Source organism: Drosophila ficusphila, unplaced genomic scaffold (genome assembly GCF_018152265.1).
Source record: "Drosophila ficusphila isolate 14025-0441.05 unplaced genomic scaffold, ASM1815226v1 contig_286, whole genome shotgun sequence".
In the NCBI taxonomy this organism is placed as follows: Eukaryota; Metazoa; Arthropoda; class Insecta; order Diptera; family Drosophilidae; genus Drosophila; species Drosophila ficusphila.
In genome coordinates this window covers 1,196,056-1,217,252 of record NW_025064189.1, presented here as the reverse complement: position 1 = coordinate 1,217,252, position 21,197 = coordinate 1,196,056, and the positions used below count along the sequence as shown (strand labels likewise).

General features: G+C 38.0%; 1 protein-coding gene across 2 annotated transcripts in view; it reads left to right on the top strand.

The window, feature by feature from the left end:
* Nucleotides 1-1,718: 1,718 nt before the first annotated feature.
* The window catches only part of LOC108086944 (bicaudal D-related protein homolog), a 24,103-nt gene continuing 4,624 nt past the window's right edge, over nt 1,719-21,197 (top strand). The window contains exons 1-2 of one of the 2 annotated variants that reach the window (XM_017184057.1): nt 1,719-1,921; nt 3,835-4,019. In XM_017184057.1, the coding sequence (XP_017039546.1) occupies nt 3,852-4,019 (168 nt within the window). In that variant the 5' untranslated portion in view covers nt 1,719-1,921; nt 3,835-3,851. Of the gene's footprint in view, nt 1,922-3,162; nt 4,020-21,197 lie in introns of both variants that reach the window. The other variant, XM_017184056.1, reaches the window with a different exon arrangement.

Genomic DNA, 21,197 nt, shown 5'->3' with positions numbered 1-21,197 from the left:
AGCAGCTCAAGAACACTCGACTGCAGGTGAACACCCAACTGAAGAACTGGCGAGTGGAAACCGGAGATGAACGAAGCTCTGAAGAATTCCATGCAGATGCCCCACAAATGTTCAAGGAAGACCCCAACCAATAACTCTTCCTCATTAGGAAAAGGTAGCAAAAACCATAGATTGATCTGCGGCGGAAGCACGGAAGTTTCACTAGTGGTCAGGAAAATCAGGTAAGACACAAAAAGTTATTTACGCCTGGTTAGGCCACCAGCCGAAAGCACAATTTGGTAAATGGCCAAACGGTAGCCCATACAGTGGCCAACATAAACAAGAGGCCACGCAACATCAGCATTATGGACAGTCTTCAAGGCGGAGATGGAAATGGGGAGGTGGACATGGAGTGGATGGAGGTGGCCACCAAGAACAATGGTCGGTCTGGCGTCGGTCTGAAGCTCATCATATTCATCTTCACTTGGCCCGGCCACTTGAGTTTCTCATTGTGCATGTTGTCTGCCGAGCGGAGCGGAGGAAATGGAGCTGGGCTGCCAAGACTCTGATTTGGTTTAGTACCACGCACTAGACGCTCGACGGTCTGACCATGTCTATATCCCCCTTCAAAAATATTTCTTACTTCGTACACCGGAAAAATCGGATTTAGGAAAATTCCAAGGAGAATTTATGGAAATATGGAAATGAATAACTTAAAAGTCAGTTAGTCATGTTTTAAAACTACTTAAAATTTTATTACGTTATAAATATATAAATACCACAAAATCATCATTCTTACTCATATGAGTAAATTATAAATTTACATTTTTAAAGTGTACATCCATTGTTATTGCCATTCTTGGTTGCCCATTGTTTGTGTTCTTGCCGTATGTAAATTTTGCATTGAGATATGTACATTTAGGTTCATGTGTGTATGCACGTCGCGGTTTTTGGAGGTCCAGGTCTCTGGCCCTCTTGGCCCCCCTCTCACCACCCAGTAACCCCCCAACCCCCTTAGCCCCTTTCTATGCGAGGCGTCACTCCGTTTCGTTGTTGTTCACTTGGCCGCTTTCGTAAGCCAGTCTCAATGCAAAACAAACGGAGAAGAGCAGCCAAGAGAGGGGAGAGCAAACAAAGCATATGTTGGCTAAGAGAAAGCGACTGCGAGGCCGCATCAAACATATGCCAGTTAAAAGGGAAGTTGCAGCAAGAGAGCTCCAATTGGAGCTCACCTTTGGAGCTGTGTTATTGTTTAACCAGGGTTGCCAAATGTAGAGAAAAAAATACCTATTTTCAACTGAAAACTAACTAACTTAAACTTGTAAAGCTTTTATTTATGTTGGTTCCATTATTAGTTTGAAGAGAAAATTATACAGTTGTGATTAACTATATTAAGATACCATACTTTAAGACGATAACACTAGTCAGACTTTTTGAACAGATCATTAAACAACTGTTATCTTTACCACCCACATTGCACTTTTATATCGCCTTGCTATCTGGTTGCCTTGAAACCAATAATATTACTCCACTGAAGTAATCTTATCTAGTGATTACTCGACTACCCTGCTGGGACTCCCGCAACTCTCTTTTGGGCCGAAAACTAAGAGAGCACCCGTTCGTTGTTGGTGGTTGTTGCCAAGATACGAGGCTTAGCCACTCGGTCGTCGCTTGGTTACTCATTTGTTTTGCCAATTTTCGTAGCACCGCGCTTCAGTTATTCAGTTAGTAACGAGCGTTCGTGCCAGTCAGACGTATCCGCCACGCCCCCGCGTCGCCCCCATTGTGAAAAAGCTGGGGAAAGCCAGAAAATCGTAACCGAAGCGAAGCGAGCGCGCGTTTTAAACGGCATCGGAGAATCGGAGAATCCGAAAAGCGGAGAATCGGAGAATCGGACATCGGAAGTTCTGCTTTGGAGTGGAGCAGCGTCGTCGTGACCGAGGTTTCTGCCCTCATACATATACGGATAACTAACCATACATATATATATACTATTTATATATATATAAATATATGTTTAACACAAATATAGGGCCAGACTCTAGCGCGTTTGCGAAAGTGGAAAGTATCTAATGGATACTTGGATACTTTCCGTTTTTCGGGGAATTAATTAGACCAATATATCCCATGCAAGGCGCGCGTTTATTTTTGTTGTTTTGTCAATAATAATGCCAAACTCTGGCCAAAACCGACATATATAAAGCGGAAATGCAAAACAATAACACCATCAACTGGGCTCTGTGTTTGTGAACTGTGTTTGTGTTGCTTCCCAAAAAAAACAAAACCGAATATTATAAGATAAACGCAAAAAGTACATAAATAAATAAATAAAGTTGGCCAAAAGCTAAGCCCGAAACGAATTATATATTTTAACAACAGTTGCTGTTGCTACCAAAAGCAGCTAAGCGTGAAGTGCTTGCCAAATGAATTTTATATATAACAAATGCTGAACAAATAAACAGATATATAAAATTCAGATGTATGTTTAAGCCGAAATTTGAACTGAAATTTGTGAATTGTGAGAGACCTTAGCCTAAACGATGTTGCTTTATTGACGTGTTTAGTTCGCCGAAGAAGCTTTGAATAGCATTTAACTTCTAATGTATATAGTTGGGTAATCCAAAACAAAATAAGAGCCATCTACTAACTCATTGGATCCATCCAAATTAAGCTAGCTTGCTAATTACCATTTAACCAATGGATTTCCTGTAAAACCATTAACAAGGTCTTGGTTACATTGGATAGCTAATTAATTTATTTAATCACCTGAAGGAATTGCAACCTATAAACACTACCCCTGAGTAGTAGGAATTCCCCAACATTTTGTAAATATTCACTCATGCTAATACACCCCAAGACCTTCGAGAAACCTAAACCCTTATTGATACCCAAACCGCATGGAGCTTAACTAAATACGAACTAAAGTCGGGCTAAAGGCGAATTCCGCTTATATTAACCCTCTTGCTTAACACTGTAGTTATATGTCATCCCCCCCACTAAAAACCGAAAAAAAAAACCCAAGAAACAAGTAACTAAAAACGTGCTGGCAAATGTTCAACGTGACCGACGCTCCTTTTGGTTGATGATTAGACCCCTCTGGTTGCGAATATATACCCTACATTAAATGCTAATTCTCATTACGGCCATGTACTCACTGTTTATCTAACCGAAATCAAACTGCAGCTCGAACCATCATCAGTCGCTTTAACCCTGCTGCTCTTTTTGGGGGCAGCTGGTGGCCCATGGAACTATGCTCGGATATATCATCGTATCGCCGCGCCAGCTAAAGCTAATACTTCGACCAGACCGGGGAGATATGAATACCTAACCTACGACACTAAATCCAAAACCAATCTGCATCTAAAACCTAAAACCTAAAACTGAAAACCAATTGCATCTCCTAACTTACCGATTGTGTCTGTGTGCCTGTGTGTGTATGTGTGTGTTATGTCTGTAAATTTGGTTCGTTGTTGTTAGATGTAATACCATACCAACACACACAATACAACACAAAAAGCAAAACAAAACACCCCGCCTGAAATAAATCCAAAGCCTGCCCGCTAACGATCATGCATAAACCAAAGCTAGCGAATGCTATAACCGCTGCTGCCATTGCCTCATCCATATCCACCAACAAAAGCAACAGCAACAGCAACAGCAACAACTTCATCGGTGGCAGCAGCAGCGGCAGCTCCTCCGGTGGCAACAAGTCGAAGCGACCACGTCAGTTCGGCAAACACTCGTTCGGATCGAGTGGGGGCGGGCAATCGCTCCTCCGGCCGGACGACTCCGGCTTCGAGCACCTCGACCTCGACCACGACCACTCGTCACTAATTGGGGATTCGATTGATTTAGAGCACTACATCAGCGCCATGGAGGCCCGTCGACACGACCAGGAGCCAGATGTCTGGGCCCAGCTGCAGCAGAAGGAGTCGGACATCCTTTTGGCCGCCGAACTGGGCAAGGCCCTGCTGGAGAAGAACGAGGAGCTGGTCAAGCAGCAGGAGAAGCTCATCGAGGACTATTCCACCAAAATTGAGGTGAGTCATCCGAGCAGTTTGTGTATTACCCGAAGTGATGAAAAAGTTAACAGGTGGGAAATTCCATTAGGCCAGATATGAATGTAGCGGGTTCACTATAAGTTTATAGCTTTTTTTATATTTTATAATACTTGTTAAGAACTTAAAAACAATTTATCCGTTTCAGAATCTATCTAATTAAAAAAGTTTAAAACCAATATCTTAACGCAATATATTTCTAAGATCTATAGTAAATTACTTGGTTTATCCATTCCAAAGATTATTCAAGTGAATGATGATATTTTATTCAAAAAATACTTACCCATAGTGATTTATTTATAGAAAGTTGTAATTAAATATTCGAGCCGGTATTTTGAGGTTTTTTTTTTAAGTGTTGGCTGTAAACCATTTCTAATGGAATACTTTCATGTTCCCATATAAATTTTCTTACTATCTGATTTGGCAAAGTGTAGGCAATAAATAAAATAATTACTTTGTTGCTATCTGTAAAGCATTTATTCTTTTTTCCATTCTCAAAAGCTTCGAAGAGTTTAACAAAAGACATGTGCTTGTTTATTTATGCTATACAAATATTTAACTAAAAAACAAAAAAAATAAAGTTCAGTTTGCTCTTTTATTAAATTCCAATTTATCATACTTTAAGCCTTGAATAATAATACCAGACAAATTAATAGTTATGACTAAGTACTGCCGTACTTATCAAATTTCCAACTATATTTCTTCGTCGGTATGTAAAAATTGATTGACTCACCTGGTGATTTGCATTGATTATTGCCGACATGTGTCTGTGAATAGTTATATAGTATCTATAATACGACCTCTCATCCACGCATTGCTCGCATTCCCAGGTCGGGAATTAAATAATACATATGGATATTGATTTTTTTTGGCTGGAACACGACACATGTCCGCATGTCCAATGCAGCTCTGTAAATTCAACTTCTCCACAACTGTCAACTGCAATTTAATGGCAGACGGGGGGGAAAGGTGAGCGGGCCCTTTAATTATTTAGACAAACAAAAATGGCTGAATGCCTGAATGGCTGTCCCAGTCATGTCATTTTCTATACTGTGACAAAGTGTGCGCAGTAAACTACTGAACTATATAGTATATCACGTAAGGGTATCGATTTTTTCCCGGCGAGACAGTAAAAATGATGTATGTTTTAACTGCAGCTCTTCTGAAGTCAATCCAATATAAGCATTATCGAGCACTTTCTGGATAACAAAACCTAAAAGCAAAGTCTGTTCATAACACCTCCTAATGTTTCCATAGTTTTAGTCTGCTGCTCGACCTTGAACCGCTCGATTGGGTGGTTTATGTGTGGGTGGTGGGGAGCGGTTCGTTCGCCTGTCACCTGTTCATACACACAGGCACAGTCACAGGCAAATGGCTTCAGGGAACTGGCAATAGAAAGAATTTCCGATAGATAAACACCCGTTCCAGCAATCGCTCCAAGTGAAGTTCAAACCGAAGCTCAAGTTCGTGGCCGTTCATTAGCATATTGCTTGCGACGACATTCCCTCAATCCCTGAAAACTTACCCCGATTTCCTCGCTTTTCCACCCTAAGAATCCCATCGCCGATAGTTAGGCTAATGTACTTTTGTTGACCGAACCACAACCCAATGTATTCTTATCAATTACGCCCGATTAATGGCCATTCAATGCACGGAAACACCAGGAAATGTTGGGATGGTTTGGGACCAACTGACGGTGTCAGTAACCCAAACAGAGGACACCGCAATGCGTTGAACTTGAATAATTTCGCTGGCACTCATTTTCCGTGGGTTTGGGCCATATTTACGTAGTTGGCTTAGTCACATCCACTCAGTTTTGTATTCCACTTTTTTTTTTTTAGCTTTTGGTTTTGCTGTCAGTTTTAAGCGCGTCGAGTGACTTCATCTTCATGGGGGAAACGAAAGTACGAAGGCCAATTGCTGGGCTGGCCGGGTTATATCCTGGTAAACTCAAAGATGATGTCACCGATGCGATAATTTTAACCAGAAAAATGTAAATATTGGAGGAGGTACTTAAAGTCACATCACTTTCTAATGAAGTAAAAATTTAAAACAAATGAAATCGACTAATGATTTCAAAGCTTCAACAAAAGCAATAAAAGAGTATTTACAAGTTGGTAAAATTATATTTTGGTTCATTTTAAATCTCAATAAAAGTAAAAACATTTTTCTCAAATCACACATTCCAAAACCATTAACAATTTAAATGAAATTCGTTTGGCTGCTCAAAAATCATTAACTTTATTATAGAGCGCTCCAATTAAAACCCCAAAAGCGAGGAATTCCCATGTTCCATTTTCCATTAGCCATCAAATGGAAATCGCTTTAGCCAAATGAAACTGGGTTAGGCCAACTCAAAAGGTCAACTCCTGACAGACAGTTGCACAACGACAATTGTCATTTTAATTATTTGCTTAGTCTTTGAGTTATGGTGATCGTATAGGGAATTCTGCCGTGGAGCTGTCGCATAAATCTCTTGGATTCCAGTCACCTTGACTTTACCTTTTGGGCTTTTGTTTTGGCCAAGTGACGTGAGGCGTCTGCCACCAAAAGCCAACCAAAAGTTTTCGTTTAGATTCACTTTTATTCGCGTGTTTTTGGCAATATGCAAAATTGTGGTTAGCGAATCTAATTAATTTCTTTTGCGTTTTGCGTTTTGGAGCGCACAATGTCACTTCGCTGGTCAGCTAAAACAGGCCCATCCCAAGCGAATACTATATATAACTATATAGTATAGACCATATTCGAGTCCGGTCTGTTGCTGACTGACGTAATTAGGCTGCTCTGTTGTAGGTGTTTGGTGTTTGGTTTGGTTCTGGCTAAAATGGTTGTAGTTTTTGGTCGGGTTTTTGTTGGTATTGTTGTTACTGCCGTGGTCCGAAGCTCGCCCATTTTTTTTATTTCGCGGTCTGTTGAAGCGTGTGTGCCAATTTACGAGCATTGGCTTTTATTTTAAGCTCCGATTTGTTTTTGCATTAACTTTTATATACGCCATAATATAATATCGTTCTGTGCCCTATTCTGAAATGCTAATGGGTTCAGAGGCCTTGGATTCGTAGTGGTCATTCTAAGGGTTTTTTTCGTGAAGAAATTTGATTATTTTGAAGAGAGGGAATTAGTTTCTGTATAGATTAATTCAAGTATTTAATTTAGTGATATAACTGTTGCTACCTTATTGAGGGCTTTTCACACCTTTCAACCTCTTAAATCTGAACTTTAACAGCTTTAACCATAAATAGCCAGCTGTGAATCGGGCTTTTATTCTCTACACGTTCTCAGCCATATTTCATTTCGCTTACAATTTCTTACAAGCCCACTTCATATTATCTAGTTCACAGACAATCGACCAAATAGTTGACCATTGTCTGACTACCAAAACGTGTTTGCTTCGCCCAGCTTTTGACTTCAAGCCCAGTTTCAAGCCGAGGAGAACAATTGAGTGGAAATCAATTGGAATCTGGCGTCTTATTGTATTTCGCTTAAAGTCGCTCGTTTATCACGATCTGCAGACAATTGTTGCTATTACTATTACTGGTTAGGAAATTTAAACCCAACTTTGAACGACGACGACGACGCCAAAGTGTTGCAAATGGCAGCCAAAAGTAAAATATATAATTTGGAACGTAGGCGTCCGTTACGGTTAGCCGTTTAAATAATTCAAACTGCTATCGGCTCAGACCCCTTTGGCCTTTTCGAAAGTCTACACCCCTGAATTTACGATCTCGCCGCCAGAGTTTTATTGCTTTAATAACATTTTTTTTGTTCGAGTTTTATTTATTTCTGACATTGGCCAACTGGTTTCAGTAATTTATTTAAGAGCTTTTAGTGGAACGGCAAGTCAGAAGCGATGGCAATTTGTTCTTTGATCAATTACGATATTAAATTGAAACTTTCAACCGTTTCCCCGATCAAAGAATGCTAATGAAAAGGTAATTCCATTTAAACGTTCTTTGGTTAGCCATTATTGTTGTTGGTGGAAGTCTTTCTGTAAACAGGATATGGTTAACCATAGAAAATGGAAGTGAAGTTGCTAATGAAAGGAAATTCTGCGGGTTTTCTGATGGTTAATAAATAGCTGATGATTATTACAATAAAGGAAAATGGTTAGATAACCTATTTATTTTATTAAGCATTTCCTAATGGAAACTAAAATATTCATAAATACTAAAGGCAGAATTCGTGCAAAGAGCAAATAAATGTTGTATTCATTTCGTACTTAATTACTGTTCGTAATACGATAATGTATATAATTATTCAAATAAATTCATATAATAAACTTAAAACTAAAACGAAATCTCTGCAAAACAAACAACATTTGTGTAATTTGTATAATAGTCAGTTATGATAAATATAAGTTATTTCTCTACCAATCAACTTGAATCATGAATATGAGCGTATCTTCCGCCTTTCGATCGAGTCCCACACCCACAATGCCCATCGCTTCACTCAACTGACCATAAAAAGTGGGCGGACTTCTCGAGGCGTCCAAGAACTCACTTTACTCATAATGGTTACCTCTCAATCGAAGCCACCTACTGGACGCCTACTTCATCTGAGGTTAGATAACCCAAACGTGTTCTACATGCGAATGTGAATAAAAAAAAGTTCGACCAGGGTGCCTGAAAATAAATCTGAATCAAAATAAAACTCTCCTCACGTTCGCAGAGCAGCTTTATTTTTTTGGCTTGAGGTGAAGTCATCAACACATTGCCGTCTTTATTGTTGTTTCTTTTTTTTGCAAAAAAAAAATTTCAAAATCAACCAATTTGCATGCGAATAATACGGGTTTATATAGCAAGACACATATATATATCGTCGTGTCCATCTCATTTGCTGAAAACCAGTTTGATCGATCTTCAAAACAACAACGAAAAGTGTTGACTTTTTGTAATCTTCTTTGATGAGTCACAAAGCGAATTTGAGACTGAGTGGAGCTCATTTACCTGCTAAGCATTTCTTCAAGTACCCCAAAGTTTTTGGCCCCAATTGTTGGACGAGTATGCAAATTCGTTCATTCATTCGCTCACGAACAAATGTTCCATTAATTGTTTGGACTGCCTTTCGGTTTTCCGAATCAAAGTGGACAAAATGCTGGGCTTTTCGCATAAATATGAGGGGGTGTATGATCTGGGGTTGACCCCCATTTAAGGTGGGAAATTGAGGTCGTTCGACATAGTGTGCCACGATTATTATTGGACATTAGTCGTCAGCGTCACCCTATTCGCATTCGCATTCGCATTCGCATTCGCATTGGCTTTTGGCCAGTAATAGCATTTCTTTGGCCATGTTGTGTGGATGGGTCTGCAAAATGTCATGGTGAGTGCTTTGTTTTCCTCCTCGGCTTTTTGCCCAGGGAAATTACTTTCCTTATTGGTCAGCCTGTAAGCATATTTGCATCGGCTTTGTTTGGTTTTTTGTGTCATCAGGGAAACATGAGTTTTTAATGCGGATTTTCCGGGGGCGTAAGAGGCTGAATTCAGCTATTATAGCTGCTAATGAGATTTATGGTAGGTAAAAGAACAAAACTATATCAAACGGGGCTTAAACAGTTATGTTACAGGGTTTCTAATAACGTAATACTGAGAGAATTCATAGAATCACCTAAAATTTGGCATTGGTCAACACTTGCAATTTCTGATCAGTGTTGAAATACAATAAAAAAGCTTAAAGGATGAAAATATCCAAACGTTGTAATTTATTTATTACTATGAAGTTTTGTTTTGTTTTTAATACATACATATTTTTTATTTAACCAACAATTTTAGTTATTAAAAAATGTTATTTATTGTTCACGGTTGACGGATGGTTTTTTCTTGAAGGTGGGTTTATTAGCTCCCAGCTAATTGTCACAGTATCTGGTCACTTGGGGACTGTATTTACTTGACCGTGAGTTGGGGCAGCGGCCTTCAGTCTGCATCGTTCAACGTTCAACTAACTGTGGCCATCACGGCTCCACTTCCATGATAGTTAATCGTACCGAAGAGCAGTTGCCAGGAAGCGAATCTAGCTCAAATTATAGCTGGTATTGATTCATGTTTTACATAATCGCCAGATGATGGTTAAATGCGGCAGAGCCCGTGAGCAAACGGTACCGCCTCACTGTCAAAGTCTATTGATGTGCAAATTACGGCTAACAACTGAAAATTAATAACTGCAAGGAAATTAATTCAACCCGTAGCGAGACTGACAGCCAAATTGCGAGTATTATCCACTGGGGCGGCGTTCCCCGACTTTGACTTTGGGGCATTTAAGTAAAGAAAGAGAGAAGTCTGAGACTACCGCAACAATGCGGCATCTTCCAGTGTACCATAGTAACCCATTGTTGTTGTCATACCTAAACCTTTGTACACACCCGTACACATGTTGCATGTGTATAATTTTATCAAATTTATTTTTTTTGCCTTCTTCATTCCGCCACACACACTCACAGATGATTTTTTTAATGAATTGCAGAAGGTGAAAGCATTTTCACTTTCCAAAAGCAATTTTCGGTGTCAAAGCGATGCTTGGGAACAATAGAAGTCGACTTTGAAATGTCGCCGCGGTCTCACTCTGGGCTGAATCGTAAACAAAATTAAATCAAACCAAATCAACAGCTACTGCTAGTCGGGGTGTTTTATTAAACTACAAAAAGGTGATGGAAACAAATTGAACAAATTTATTTAGATGATTTATATACAAATGTATTTATACATATTTAAAATATAAATGTGTTTGCCATAAAAGTATTGAGAAATATCGTTTTGTCTTATTAATTTTACTATTCTAAAAATTTGATTAGGGGATGTGAATCTATTGGGCTTTAAACTTTGAAAATTTCATTACCTCAAATCTATACTATACCATTTCAGCCACCAAAAATCAATTGCCTATTAAATATTTGATAGGTGAAGAAAGCTACACAGCCGGTGGGCTGACTTATAACTCACGAACCCAAAACTTGGCCTTTTACTTGCCAGCTGACTCATTGACAATTAATTAACAATATCCCCAGAGACTATGTATATATGTGGGTACTCACTCCTTCCCTGTCATATCTCTGCTATATCTATATGAGTATATATACGTACATTGCTAATTGGGCAGCTTTCATTGTAATAAAAATAATATATACACAGAGCTATATACGTTTTGTGTGTGACTAAGAGCCAGTCATCGAATCGGCCAATTGGCAAATTTCAAAGGCCAATACAAATGCAAATAAATATACAGAAAATATTCATATGTATATGGCCATCGAACGTTAGCATGATGACAATAATAGACGATTTCACAAAATACGATATAAGCCCCACACCACACCACACCCCTCCCATCGATGTGGGCCAAAAGTTGAGCCGCAGGGCGAAAACTTTTTCAGAGGCTCACGCAAATCAGATAACAAATTCGAGTGTCAGGCCAAGTGGCATAAACAATGTGGCCATCGAAAATGGAGGAGCCCCATGGAAAATTGCGGGTGTTGGAGGATGGCTTTCCGATGGGCCAGACTCCTGCCAATGGCAGTAATTTATGCACCCAACTTTCGGTTCAAATGAGTAAACCATAACTGTGGCCGGGGAAATCTGTTAATTGCAAAGCTTTTCGATACGAGTGTGCTATTTGCCATAGATATGTCAGTTATGAAGAGAAACCCCCAAAAAAATATGGGGCAAACTGGAATAAATATAATAGGAAGTGGAAAAACATTTTATTTCCATCTTTCCATCCATTAGTACAAAATTTAATTCACAGCCAAAGCGTTACAATTTAATTGACATGAAAATAAAAATACAAACTGCTTCTTTAATTATATTAAACTTTAATAATTTACAATTTTTTACCCTAACTAATCGCTCAATTAAAGTTAACTTTAAATCTCCCAACATCAATGACTTCAAACAGCATTTCGGTTTAAGCTGATTGTAAACTCTTGCTTACAAGGTCAGCATTGACAGATGAAATTAAAAGCCAATTTAATGGCCAATTATCATGTCATCAGTCGAAAGCCAAAGCCAAAGATAGTTAAAACGAATCTTGTATTTTGTTTACACATTTTTTGACCATTTACCTTGCACAATCGTATTAAAATTAGTCGAGCATCCGCACAAATCGAATCCGACTTATTTGGTGAATGAGTCAGTTGCGATTGGGACAGAGACAGAGATAGCAATAGTGGAACGATCGCTCTACTGCGCATGCGCAACGACAATCAGATGGAGGGGGAAAGAGACGGAGATAGAGAAGTAGAAGTAGAAATGCCTTAAGCTGCAATCGAAACAGTTTTCGTATCTGATTGTTTGAAGGAGTGTGAGTGCTCAGGTGTTATGTAACGGCTCTTTCGGCTAAGCGGCATTATTTTTGCGAATTTGTATCTTTTTTTTTGAGTAACTTGCCTATTTTGGAGTACATTTTGGGTACTCTTTCAAGCAATTGTTTTGTTGTATAAAAAAACAAACCCAAAAACAATATAAAAATGTATGTTAAAATGTAGTCAATGAAATTAATCCGAATAATTATTAGTTTATGCATAGTTATCCTAAATTTATAGTTAACAATGTTTTACAATGCTTGAAAGTTCAATTAAAAATTTCATAGGTAAAATAAAATGTAAAATAAATATTTTACCCTTACGCTATGAGTTTAATAAACTTAACCTTTTTATTTATTTTATTGGAATGGTTTTCATTTAGATTTTTAATGATAATTTTGCTTTATGTTAAGGTTTCTGCAAATCAGTGTTTGGAGTCCCCCTGATTTTTTTGTGCATCGCCTGCTCCCCTTTTTTTTTTTTTTGCACCTTACCCTGCTTTTGCAATTAGCGCTCGCTGCTTTTCGCCATTGTTTGCGTAAACGTTTCACCCACAAGCCTTTTTTTACCCAGGTGAGTGGCTGCAGGTGTGCGGATGGACCCAGGAAACCATTTAGCATTGCAGCCTGAGAACTAAGTCGCCTGTCACTTTGTCTTGTTGCACTCCAATTTGGCTTTAACTGGGTAAAAGGTGGCAGCCCTCGCTGTTATTGTCGCTTTTTCCGCTTCTGCCTTTTGGCCGTGTATTACGGGTATCATGTAAGCTCAGCAGTTTGAATTATGGACAGATTGCCACATATATTTCTGCAACTGCAAGTGGAGTCTTTTTCTGTGATTTTTTGCTGGTGATGTTTCGAGGCGTTGGAATGGCAGAAAAAATTGCAATGTCTTGTTACCTCTTTAATGGAGATGCATAAACACAGCTTTTATATTGCCTGTGAAAAGTGTCTTACTAACAACTAGTTTACAAGGTGTACAACTCCAAATACATTGTAGTTTTTTCCTCTGAAGAGAAATACACTTCACCCTCGAGTGTTCCCCTAGAAATTCCACTGGTTTCCATAAATTAATCAATATCGACTTGAAGCTCAACCCTCATGAACAAACTTTACCATAGCTACCACAAAAAAATGTTTATTTATTTGTATTTATGACGAGCAAAACATAAACAAAGCCAAAGACACAAAAAGAGCAATAAACCATGTGTTCCCCGTACATAATTGAGCAATAAATTTAAAGATTTTTCCTTCAACTACAACAGCCAAGGAATTATATGGAAATAATCTTTGGCCAAATGGTGGGGCCATTGTTCTTGGGCTGAGCTCATCATCAACAGAAGCCGGGGAGTCGTAATCTTAAATCTGCGACTAGTTACCCTCGCTCATCATTAGCTATATATATATATATTATACATATTTAGTTGGGAACTTGATGATTCTGTTTTGAAGTCTTTTAGTCACTTTGAGTGGCCCTGAGATGACCGCTTCGCTGGTCTTGGCTTAATCGCCTGAGTACATTTTTGGCTTTTTCTGTGTCATAGTTTTATTTTCGTATGCTTCTGGCTTGTTAACCACTGCAAGATTAATGACACTTTCAGAAACATCTGTCGTACAACTAGGAAGTGGGCATTGCGAGAAGTATATCTTTATTTTTAAACGTTTCATTTCTGGAAGATATAAGCTCTCCCATTTATTTAAGTGAGAAAGTGAAATTTAGCCGATGGCTCACAGGTGCTAATTTCGCCTTATGAATTGGTTAATTTACATCTGAATCGGAAGTTGTAAATATATACATATTAACCAAAAAGAAATCAAAGAAAGAGGCGTGTGGAAAGACTAATTAAAGTTGTAGGAAGCACACGCCAAGTGATAATTTAATTCACGAGTAATTTGCATCATTGTAATCCATAAACTACTTTTTATTTCAAATTAATGATACTAATCAAATATAAATTAATCAATGGTATTGAACTCGATAAACTTAAAGAGATTTTTTAACTGTAAAGCTTTAAACCTTTTTCTGGCCATTGAATAATCATTGACTTTATTTTTACAACTGTTTATACAAACTTTTCCTTTGTGCGAACTGGAGTTCATTTACTCGGCCACTTGTGCCACAATGATAATTGTTTTTATATAGCCAAGTATATGTTTTTCTGTTAATAATACTTTTTTCGCAATCTTTTTTTGGTCGAGAGCGTCATTAGCGGAGGCAGCATAATTAAAAAACTCTTAGCCAGCAGGTCGATGGTACTTTTGCGGGTAACATCGGGGGGTGTAGACAAAAGAATTGTGGTTGAAAAAAACAAGAGACCTCAAATTGTGCAAACAACCTAGAAAACAACAAGTGAAAAACACAAGTTGGATTTTATTTTGAAATATTTAATGAGTTGTTGGGGAATTAGAATGGCTGAAGCAATGTAAATATTTTTTATGGATTTTGATTGTGAGTTATGGGAGAATTTGAGCTATCAAAATGCCAAAATTAGGCTTAATTATGTATTCAAGTTTAATGAGTTTTATATATGTTTTTTGATGGCTAACAATCAGATTCTAGAGGCAGAATGAACAATCAATTCAAAGAGCGATCAATTTTTTTTGAAGGAAAGGTGCTTTTGCTAGACTAAAAAGTTTTTTTTGAAATTCTTTTTGGCCTACCGGTTTAAAGATCTTGACTCTTCTGAGTCTTTAAGCGTTTTATGCGCAACGGTGACTAATTGTTGGGACCTCCTCTTCAGTTACCTTTGCCCAAAAATCTCCACCTTTTCCACCAACTTTGATGACTACTCTGAGTAGCGTTTTTCTGTTATTTGTAAGTTTTTTATTTAATTTACAAGACTTTGACCAAAAGCAGAAAGTCAAGAAACCCACGCTCCGCTGCTGTCGGTGAAAGAAATTTGGAGTCGAACGTAACCCGGCTCCTTGCCTTTCCCTGCCCCATTTCATCGTCTCAGGTGTGTGCGCATGCGCAGTGGGCGTCACATTTTGCCGTAAGTATTTATGGCCTAATAATTTTTGGGCCTGCGTTTGTGGCAGCACAATCAGATCTAGAAGTGAGTTAATTTCAGTGCAGTTCTTTAACTGCTTACCTCATTCCGCCTGCAGAACTGTTGTCATTCTGCCAACTTCCAAAATATGTAGCTCTTATCGCTGGAAATGCGATAACTTTTCCACTTCATTTTGGCCATGTTCTGCGTGTGCCGGCGATAAGATAAAAAAAGCGAAAACCGAAACAAGTGCTGCGATTTCATTTCTCCCATGAATCATCACTCGGTCTCTGTTTGGAAATCTTTATAAAATATTTTGTTAATAAAAACACTCCCTCTTTGTGTCTCACGACGAAAAAAAAGGCGCTAATTAATCATAATTACCGTTTCCGACATTTTTGTCACATTTGAAGACGCGCTGAAAATTGCGACACTTAAAGTTTTCGTCTCGCCGTCTTGCCAATCAAAACAAACCCACAAAAATGGCAATCACCTGAGGCCAGGCCCTCATCCCAAAGATTCGGTTTAATTAACTGTCTTGCGGCTCTACGCTCTCGAAATCGTTTTCGTCTTGGCTTGGGATATAAATATACATTTTTCTTGCCCAATTCTTCGACGTTTTCATCATTTCCTTAACAAAGGTTTGGCGGGGATGCCTGAATATCGGCACACAAAATTGTCAATGCCAAACACTTGAAATTACAGACGATGAATGCCGATTTTGCTGCAGTTTTGATTGTAATTTGAGGGCTTTTCTTTGGCATGAAATTGCAAAAATTTTAAAAATGGAGCAGAAAATAGGTAGCCTAATAATGCCGGCTTATCGGTACTTAAAGTAGTTGAAAGAGGTTGGGCAAATAAGTCTACTGTATTTAGAATTTAAATGATTATAAATGTTAAGCAATGCCTTTAAATATTTATGAGAAAGAAATGCATTTTTAATACAATATCTTCGTAAAATGATATTATATTATTATATATATATTTATATTAAAGTTGGGCATAAGACTAAGTTAATTTATTGACAGTAAAGTTGACAAGCGCAGCATAATATTTTAAGGAAACATTTATATTTATTTTCTTGGAATCAATGACCCGGTTGGATGGAAAAGCCCATCTTGGGAATTGTGTGAAGTAATAATCTCGGAATAAATCGCTCAATTGTTGTCATCCCTTTGCAACTCGCCATGACCAAGTTGGCAAAGGTCTTGCATGGCTTACACTCCCCCAAGCCAAGGGCAACCGAAATTGCATTGCCCGCCGAGCAAAAGCAAACCGAACCGAACAATGGCAAAGATCTGCCTTTTGCCTTATTGTGGCATTACTTTTATTATTATACTTATTAGCTGCCGCTTCTTTTTTGTTGGGAGAGCCGCGAAAGTCGGACGGCCAGACGAACAAGTCAGTCAAGTGTGGCGGAGGCCCAGAGGGTGCCACGCCCACCGCTGACTGCGGCATGACCTTAGGCGCATAAACAAACTTTTGGCAAAGGCACACACAACTTGCTCGTTTTGGACTTGCTCTATAATTTTTTATTGCTAACAAAACTCAGTTTACTTTGCGCTTACCATGTTTTTTGGCCATAAAATGGAGCAGGGGGGTCAATGCTGCACTCTGGTGCATTGTCATTGGGTTAAGAAAATATATGTAATCGTTTGGCTCAGAAAGTTCCGGGTGGAAATTGAATTAAATGCACAGGGAATCAAAATAATTATATGCCAAAAAATTTTATTAAATTCATATGCAATCATAGCCTTAAAAAACCTGTTTGTATAATCTTTTTAGTCTTATCTGAATGACATTTTAAATTATCTTTTCTGTACTTTCAAGATCTTTTTGATATAAAAGAATATGCGATCACAGTATTTTACAACCAATTTATGTCATCAATTTAATCTTATCTGACATGACATTTCGAATTTAAATCTTTTTTCAGATTTAATGTGTACGTATTTTAATCATTTCACAATTCTTGAAATCTTATCAATTTATATGTATACATGTAAGATAATCACTAAAATAGTCTTTAAATAAAGCCAGTCTTTAGTCCATAAATCAAAATTTTAATCAATTGTTTTAGCAACTGCAAATTGGTTATATTAATAACTTATAAATGTTAATTTTTTGCCATTTGTGATTTGACACCTAACATTTTTTTGGAATGGCTATTTTCCTTTGTGTATGATTTTGGCAACCTTTCAAGTTTGGCCTGCTGGTGACAATTCAATTGCTGCTTGGTCAATAGAGCTTGGCATTTGAATTGATTTATGGCCGATGTGCAATCCAACTGCATTGTGGGCCAATCCCCGCTAATGGGTTGCATTTCACACTCCACTCTAAACGGCTGCTCTCGCATCTTGGCCAACTTGCATGCGAGCTGCAACAATTAGTCGAGTGGAGAGACGTTTTCACAAGACTTCCCTCTTTGTTATCAGCGATCATTAATCGGTTTCCATTTAAATGGGCTGAAATTAGCCAAAATGCTTGCGGCTAAACGTGCAATTTGCATAATTTGTGCGCTACATTTCGTTTTCCATGCCAATAAAATGCATTATGGCATTTGCAATTAAGTACGAGTGCCGCTAATTAAAAGTGTAATTGTGGAAAAGTCTTGTGAAAACGGAAAGTTACAAGTTTTCCTGGCGGCCAGTTCGCCAGTTTCACCCGCATCGCCCCCTTCCCGCGATCTAATTTACTTTTGTGCAGCGAAGTGCAGCTGATTTATCTATGAACTCTGGTTTTATTTTAGACGGCCAGACTTAATACGCACAAAGAGGAAAATTGCCTCTAAAAATGCTGGCTAGGCATGTGGAAAATGTATTTGGAAATGTGCATCCACCAATGTTAGCCGGGCCATTGACTCACCGTCCAAAAGATCCGCAATGAGTTGAGCTCACCCGCCTGAGTCATTGCTATTTGCGGTGTTTAGCAACACAAATGCTAAGCCAGCCGAAGGTTTATTAAAACAAAGTTTTAAAAAAACAAAAAAAAGATCACTTTATATGCATACTTTTTAAGTTTACTACACGATTAATATCTTTTACCATAAATATTTATAAAATAGTGTTTAATTAATGAAAATACATTTTTTTTAAATCCACAATGAGTGCTTACTTATTTTCATGAACATGAATAAAAGATGAAGGGCATTTATTTATCAAAAAGAAGCTTTTAATTTTTTAAATACAATGTATAGTTGCACATAAATATTTAACAACTGAAAGATTCTTGAAAAGTATCTTTAAGAATAAGACAAAAAATATATATTTTTAAAGTCACAAACGAGTACTTGCTAATTTTTGCAAATTGCTTGTAAAATATCAATGATGTACAATTTTTTTCTGTGTACCCTCTTACTTCTGAGGTAATTCCCATTCATTTGACATTCGAAACTGCAGTTTACTTGTTGCATCCGTCCTCAAGAAGTGAGCCTTGTCAACTCATCGCTCTGGCAAAGCGCATTCAAGCGATTCATCCGCTGCCCCGCCCACCTTTCTGCCGCCCCTCGATGGCACGATTCTAGCCGGGCCAACATGACTCGGCTGGCAATTTAGTTAATTATTTTAAGGCAATTATCGAATGCATTTTGCAGCCATGGCGGCACGCCGCTTTCAACACCGAGCTCATCAGCAAAACTATTGAAGCCAGCCGATGACTTACACTCTTTGGTCACTTGAAGGAAAAACGAAACATCATTCTTCAATGCGAAAATTAAAACTTTAAATATTTTTGTAGATATCTATAGTGATAACTTCTACAATTTTTTAATTAGCAATATTTTAAAGTAACATTTTGGATAAAATATAAACTGAAGTTCGGGTAACCAATATCTTTAATAAAACACCTTTAACTTTTTACTTAATTGATCTAGTACCCTCTAGAGCTCTTTTTCATTGAAGTGGTAGAATAATTTGAACCGTCAACACTCTATATGTCCCTTTATTTACCCTATCGGCATTTAGCCAGCATTAGAGAGGTATTTGCATAAGTGCACTTGAAAGCACTTGGCCCATTGATGAGTCATTTTTCGCACCTGTCGCCAAGTCTGTCTGAATAGCAAAGCGTGTCAATTGCTTCGACATTTCCTGCACAAAATTTCGCTGCAAAAATATTTATAATTTTCATACATACAATACATAGCTCAAAAATGGCAGCGAGTGAATAACAATTGCCGCGGAGCGTTTAGTTGGAAAGTGGGTCGAGTTACGTCGCATTTGAATAAGACACATATAGTAGACCGTCGCGGCAACTCGCGGTGGCAACAAACAACACTGGCAACATGTTGCCAGCTCGAATGGGCGGGTTTGTTTACAGCATTTGGCTGCGATATATATATTGTATATATCCCATTTCAGGTGATCATGCAATGCAATTAGCCGTGGATGGAAAAGAGATCCGAAATACAAAGACGTAATAAAATTAACGTAAAAACAAAACTGGCTTGTCCATCATGAAATTTGAGGCTGATTTTGTTTTGTTGTTGCGTCTTCAGTTTTCCTACAATTAAAGTCTGCCATATGATTTTGCTTTTGAATATGTGAACTCATTTTTTTGCGGCTGCTGTGGTGGCAGCTAGTTTCTGCACAGCGAGAAAAAACTATCTTTTATTCGATATTTTTCAGATTAAAAACATATCTCAGTAGGTCAGTAAATACATAAATTGTGGATACATAATTGTGGAATTTAGAAACGAAAACAAACAACTGAATAAAAGCAGAATAATTTAAACTAAACCAATTTACTTAAAAATTTGGAAAGTTTTTTAAAGCTACAAATTGTTCAAATTATCAAATTATTTTGTTTAAAATTTTTTATCCTTCACAAAAATATCTGGTCTCTAGATCCATTCGTAATCCAAAATTGGCGCACTACTTTATAATTGCTTGTTATAAGCTGCATATTTATTAATATTTTTGGAACAATTTTTTTGAAAATTTAGCTTTAAGCATCTTTTTTTTCTCTGTGTATTTGCTGATGGCAACTTCCGCTATTGCTGGTGGTGCTGTTGCTGCTGGCAGTTGTGGTGGTGCTGCTGCCATCATCAACACATTTCATTGAGCGTGAAATAGAAACAGAGAAAGTACAATGTGTACAATAATTTTATTTGTGATTCACTTTATCTTTGGCTGCGCAGTCTCCTCTGGCTTTAAAAAAATCCAACTCTGCCACTGCAATTGTGTTGTACTTGTATTTTGTTATTAAAGTTTTCCATTGTTGCTGCAGTTTTCCTTTTGGCTTTCGGCTTTTGCAGCGACAACTACTTTGTGGTTTTTTCGGCATCGTTGGCGTCTTTTGCATTTTATGCAAATTACCATTAATTTTATTTAAGCTTTTCATTTACAGTTTTGTCGCTCCACTTTATTAGGTTTGTTTAAGTTGTTTTTTTTCTTGTTGTTGTTGTTGTTGTTGTTTCTTGTTTGGCTTCCAGTTGTTTCGCTGATAGGCCAAAACAATCGCGTTGACTTCTCAGATTTATTGCCAACTCGTGATTTTCTCTAGCCCGATACGTGGTTGCATTGGCTTTTCCGCCTTCCGATTTTGTTGCGGTGAAAAATAAAGAAGCTGCCAAATGGTTACAAGGCTTGATGGGTTCTATCGCTGGCTTTATTTTCTTTATTTATTTGTTTTGCTGTAGGTAAACAGGCCTTTTGCCAGTGCTAGCCAGTGTTTGCCAATTGAAGGTCCAATTATCGATTAAACTTTGCATGCAATTTTCAATGTCTCCGCAAGCCTTGATCCAAAAAGGTCGGGTTATAAAAACACAAATAGACCCCAGCGAACGTGGCTTACTCATACCTGGCTAAGACTGACACTCGCCTGTCAATTATGCAAATTAATTGCTGCCGTTTCCCGCGTCGATAAGTCCGAGTGGCATTCGAAAAGCCCA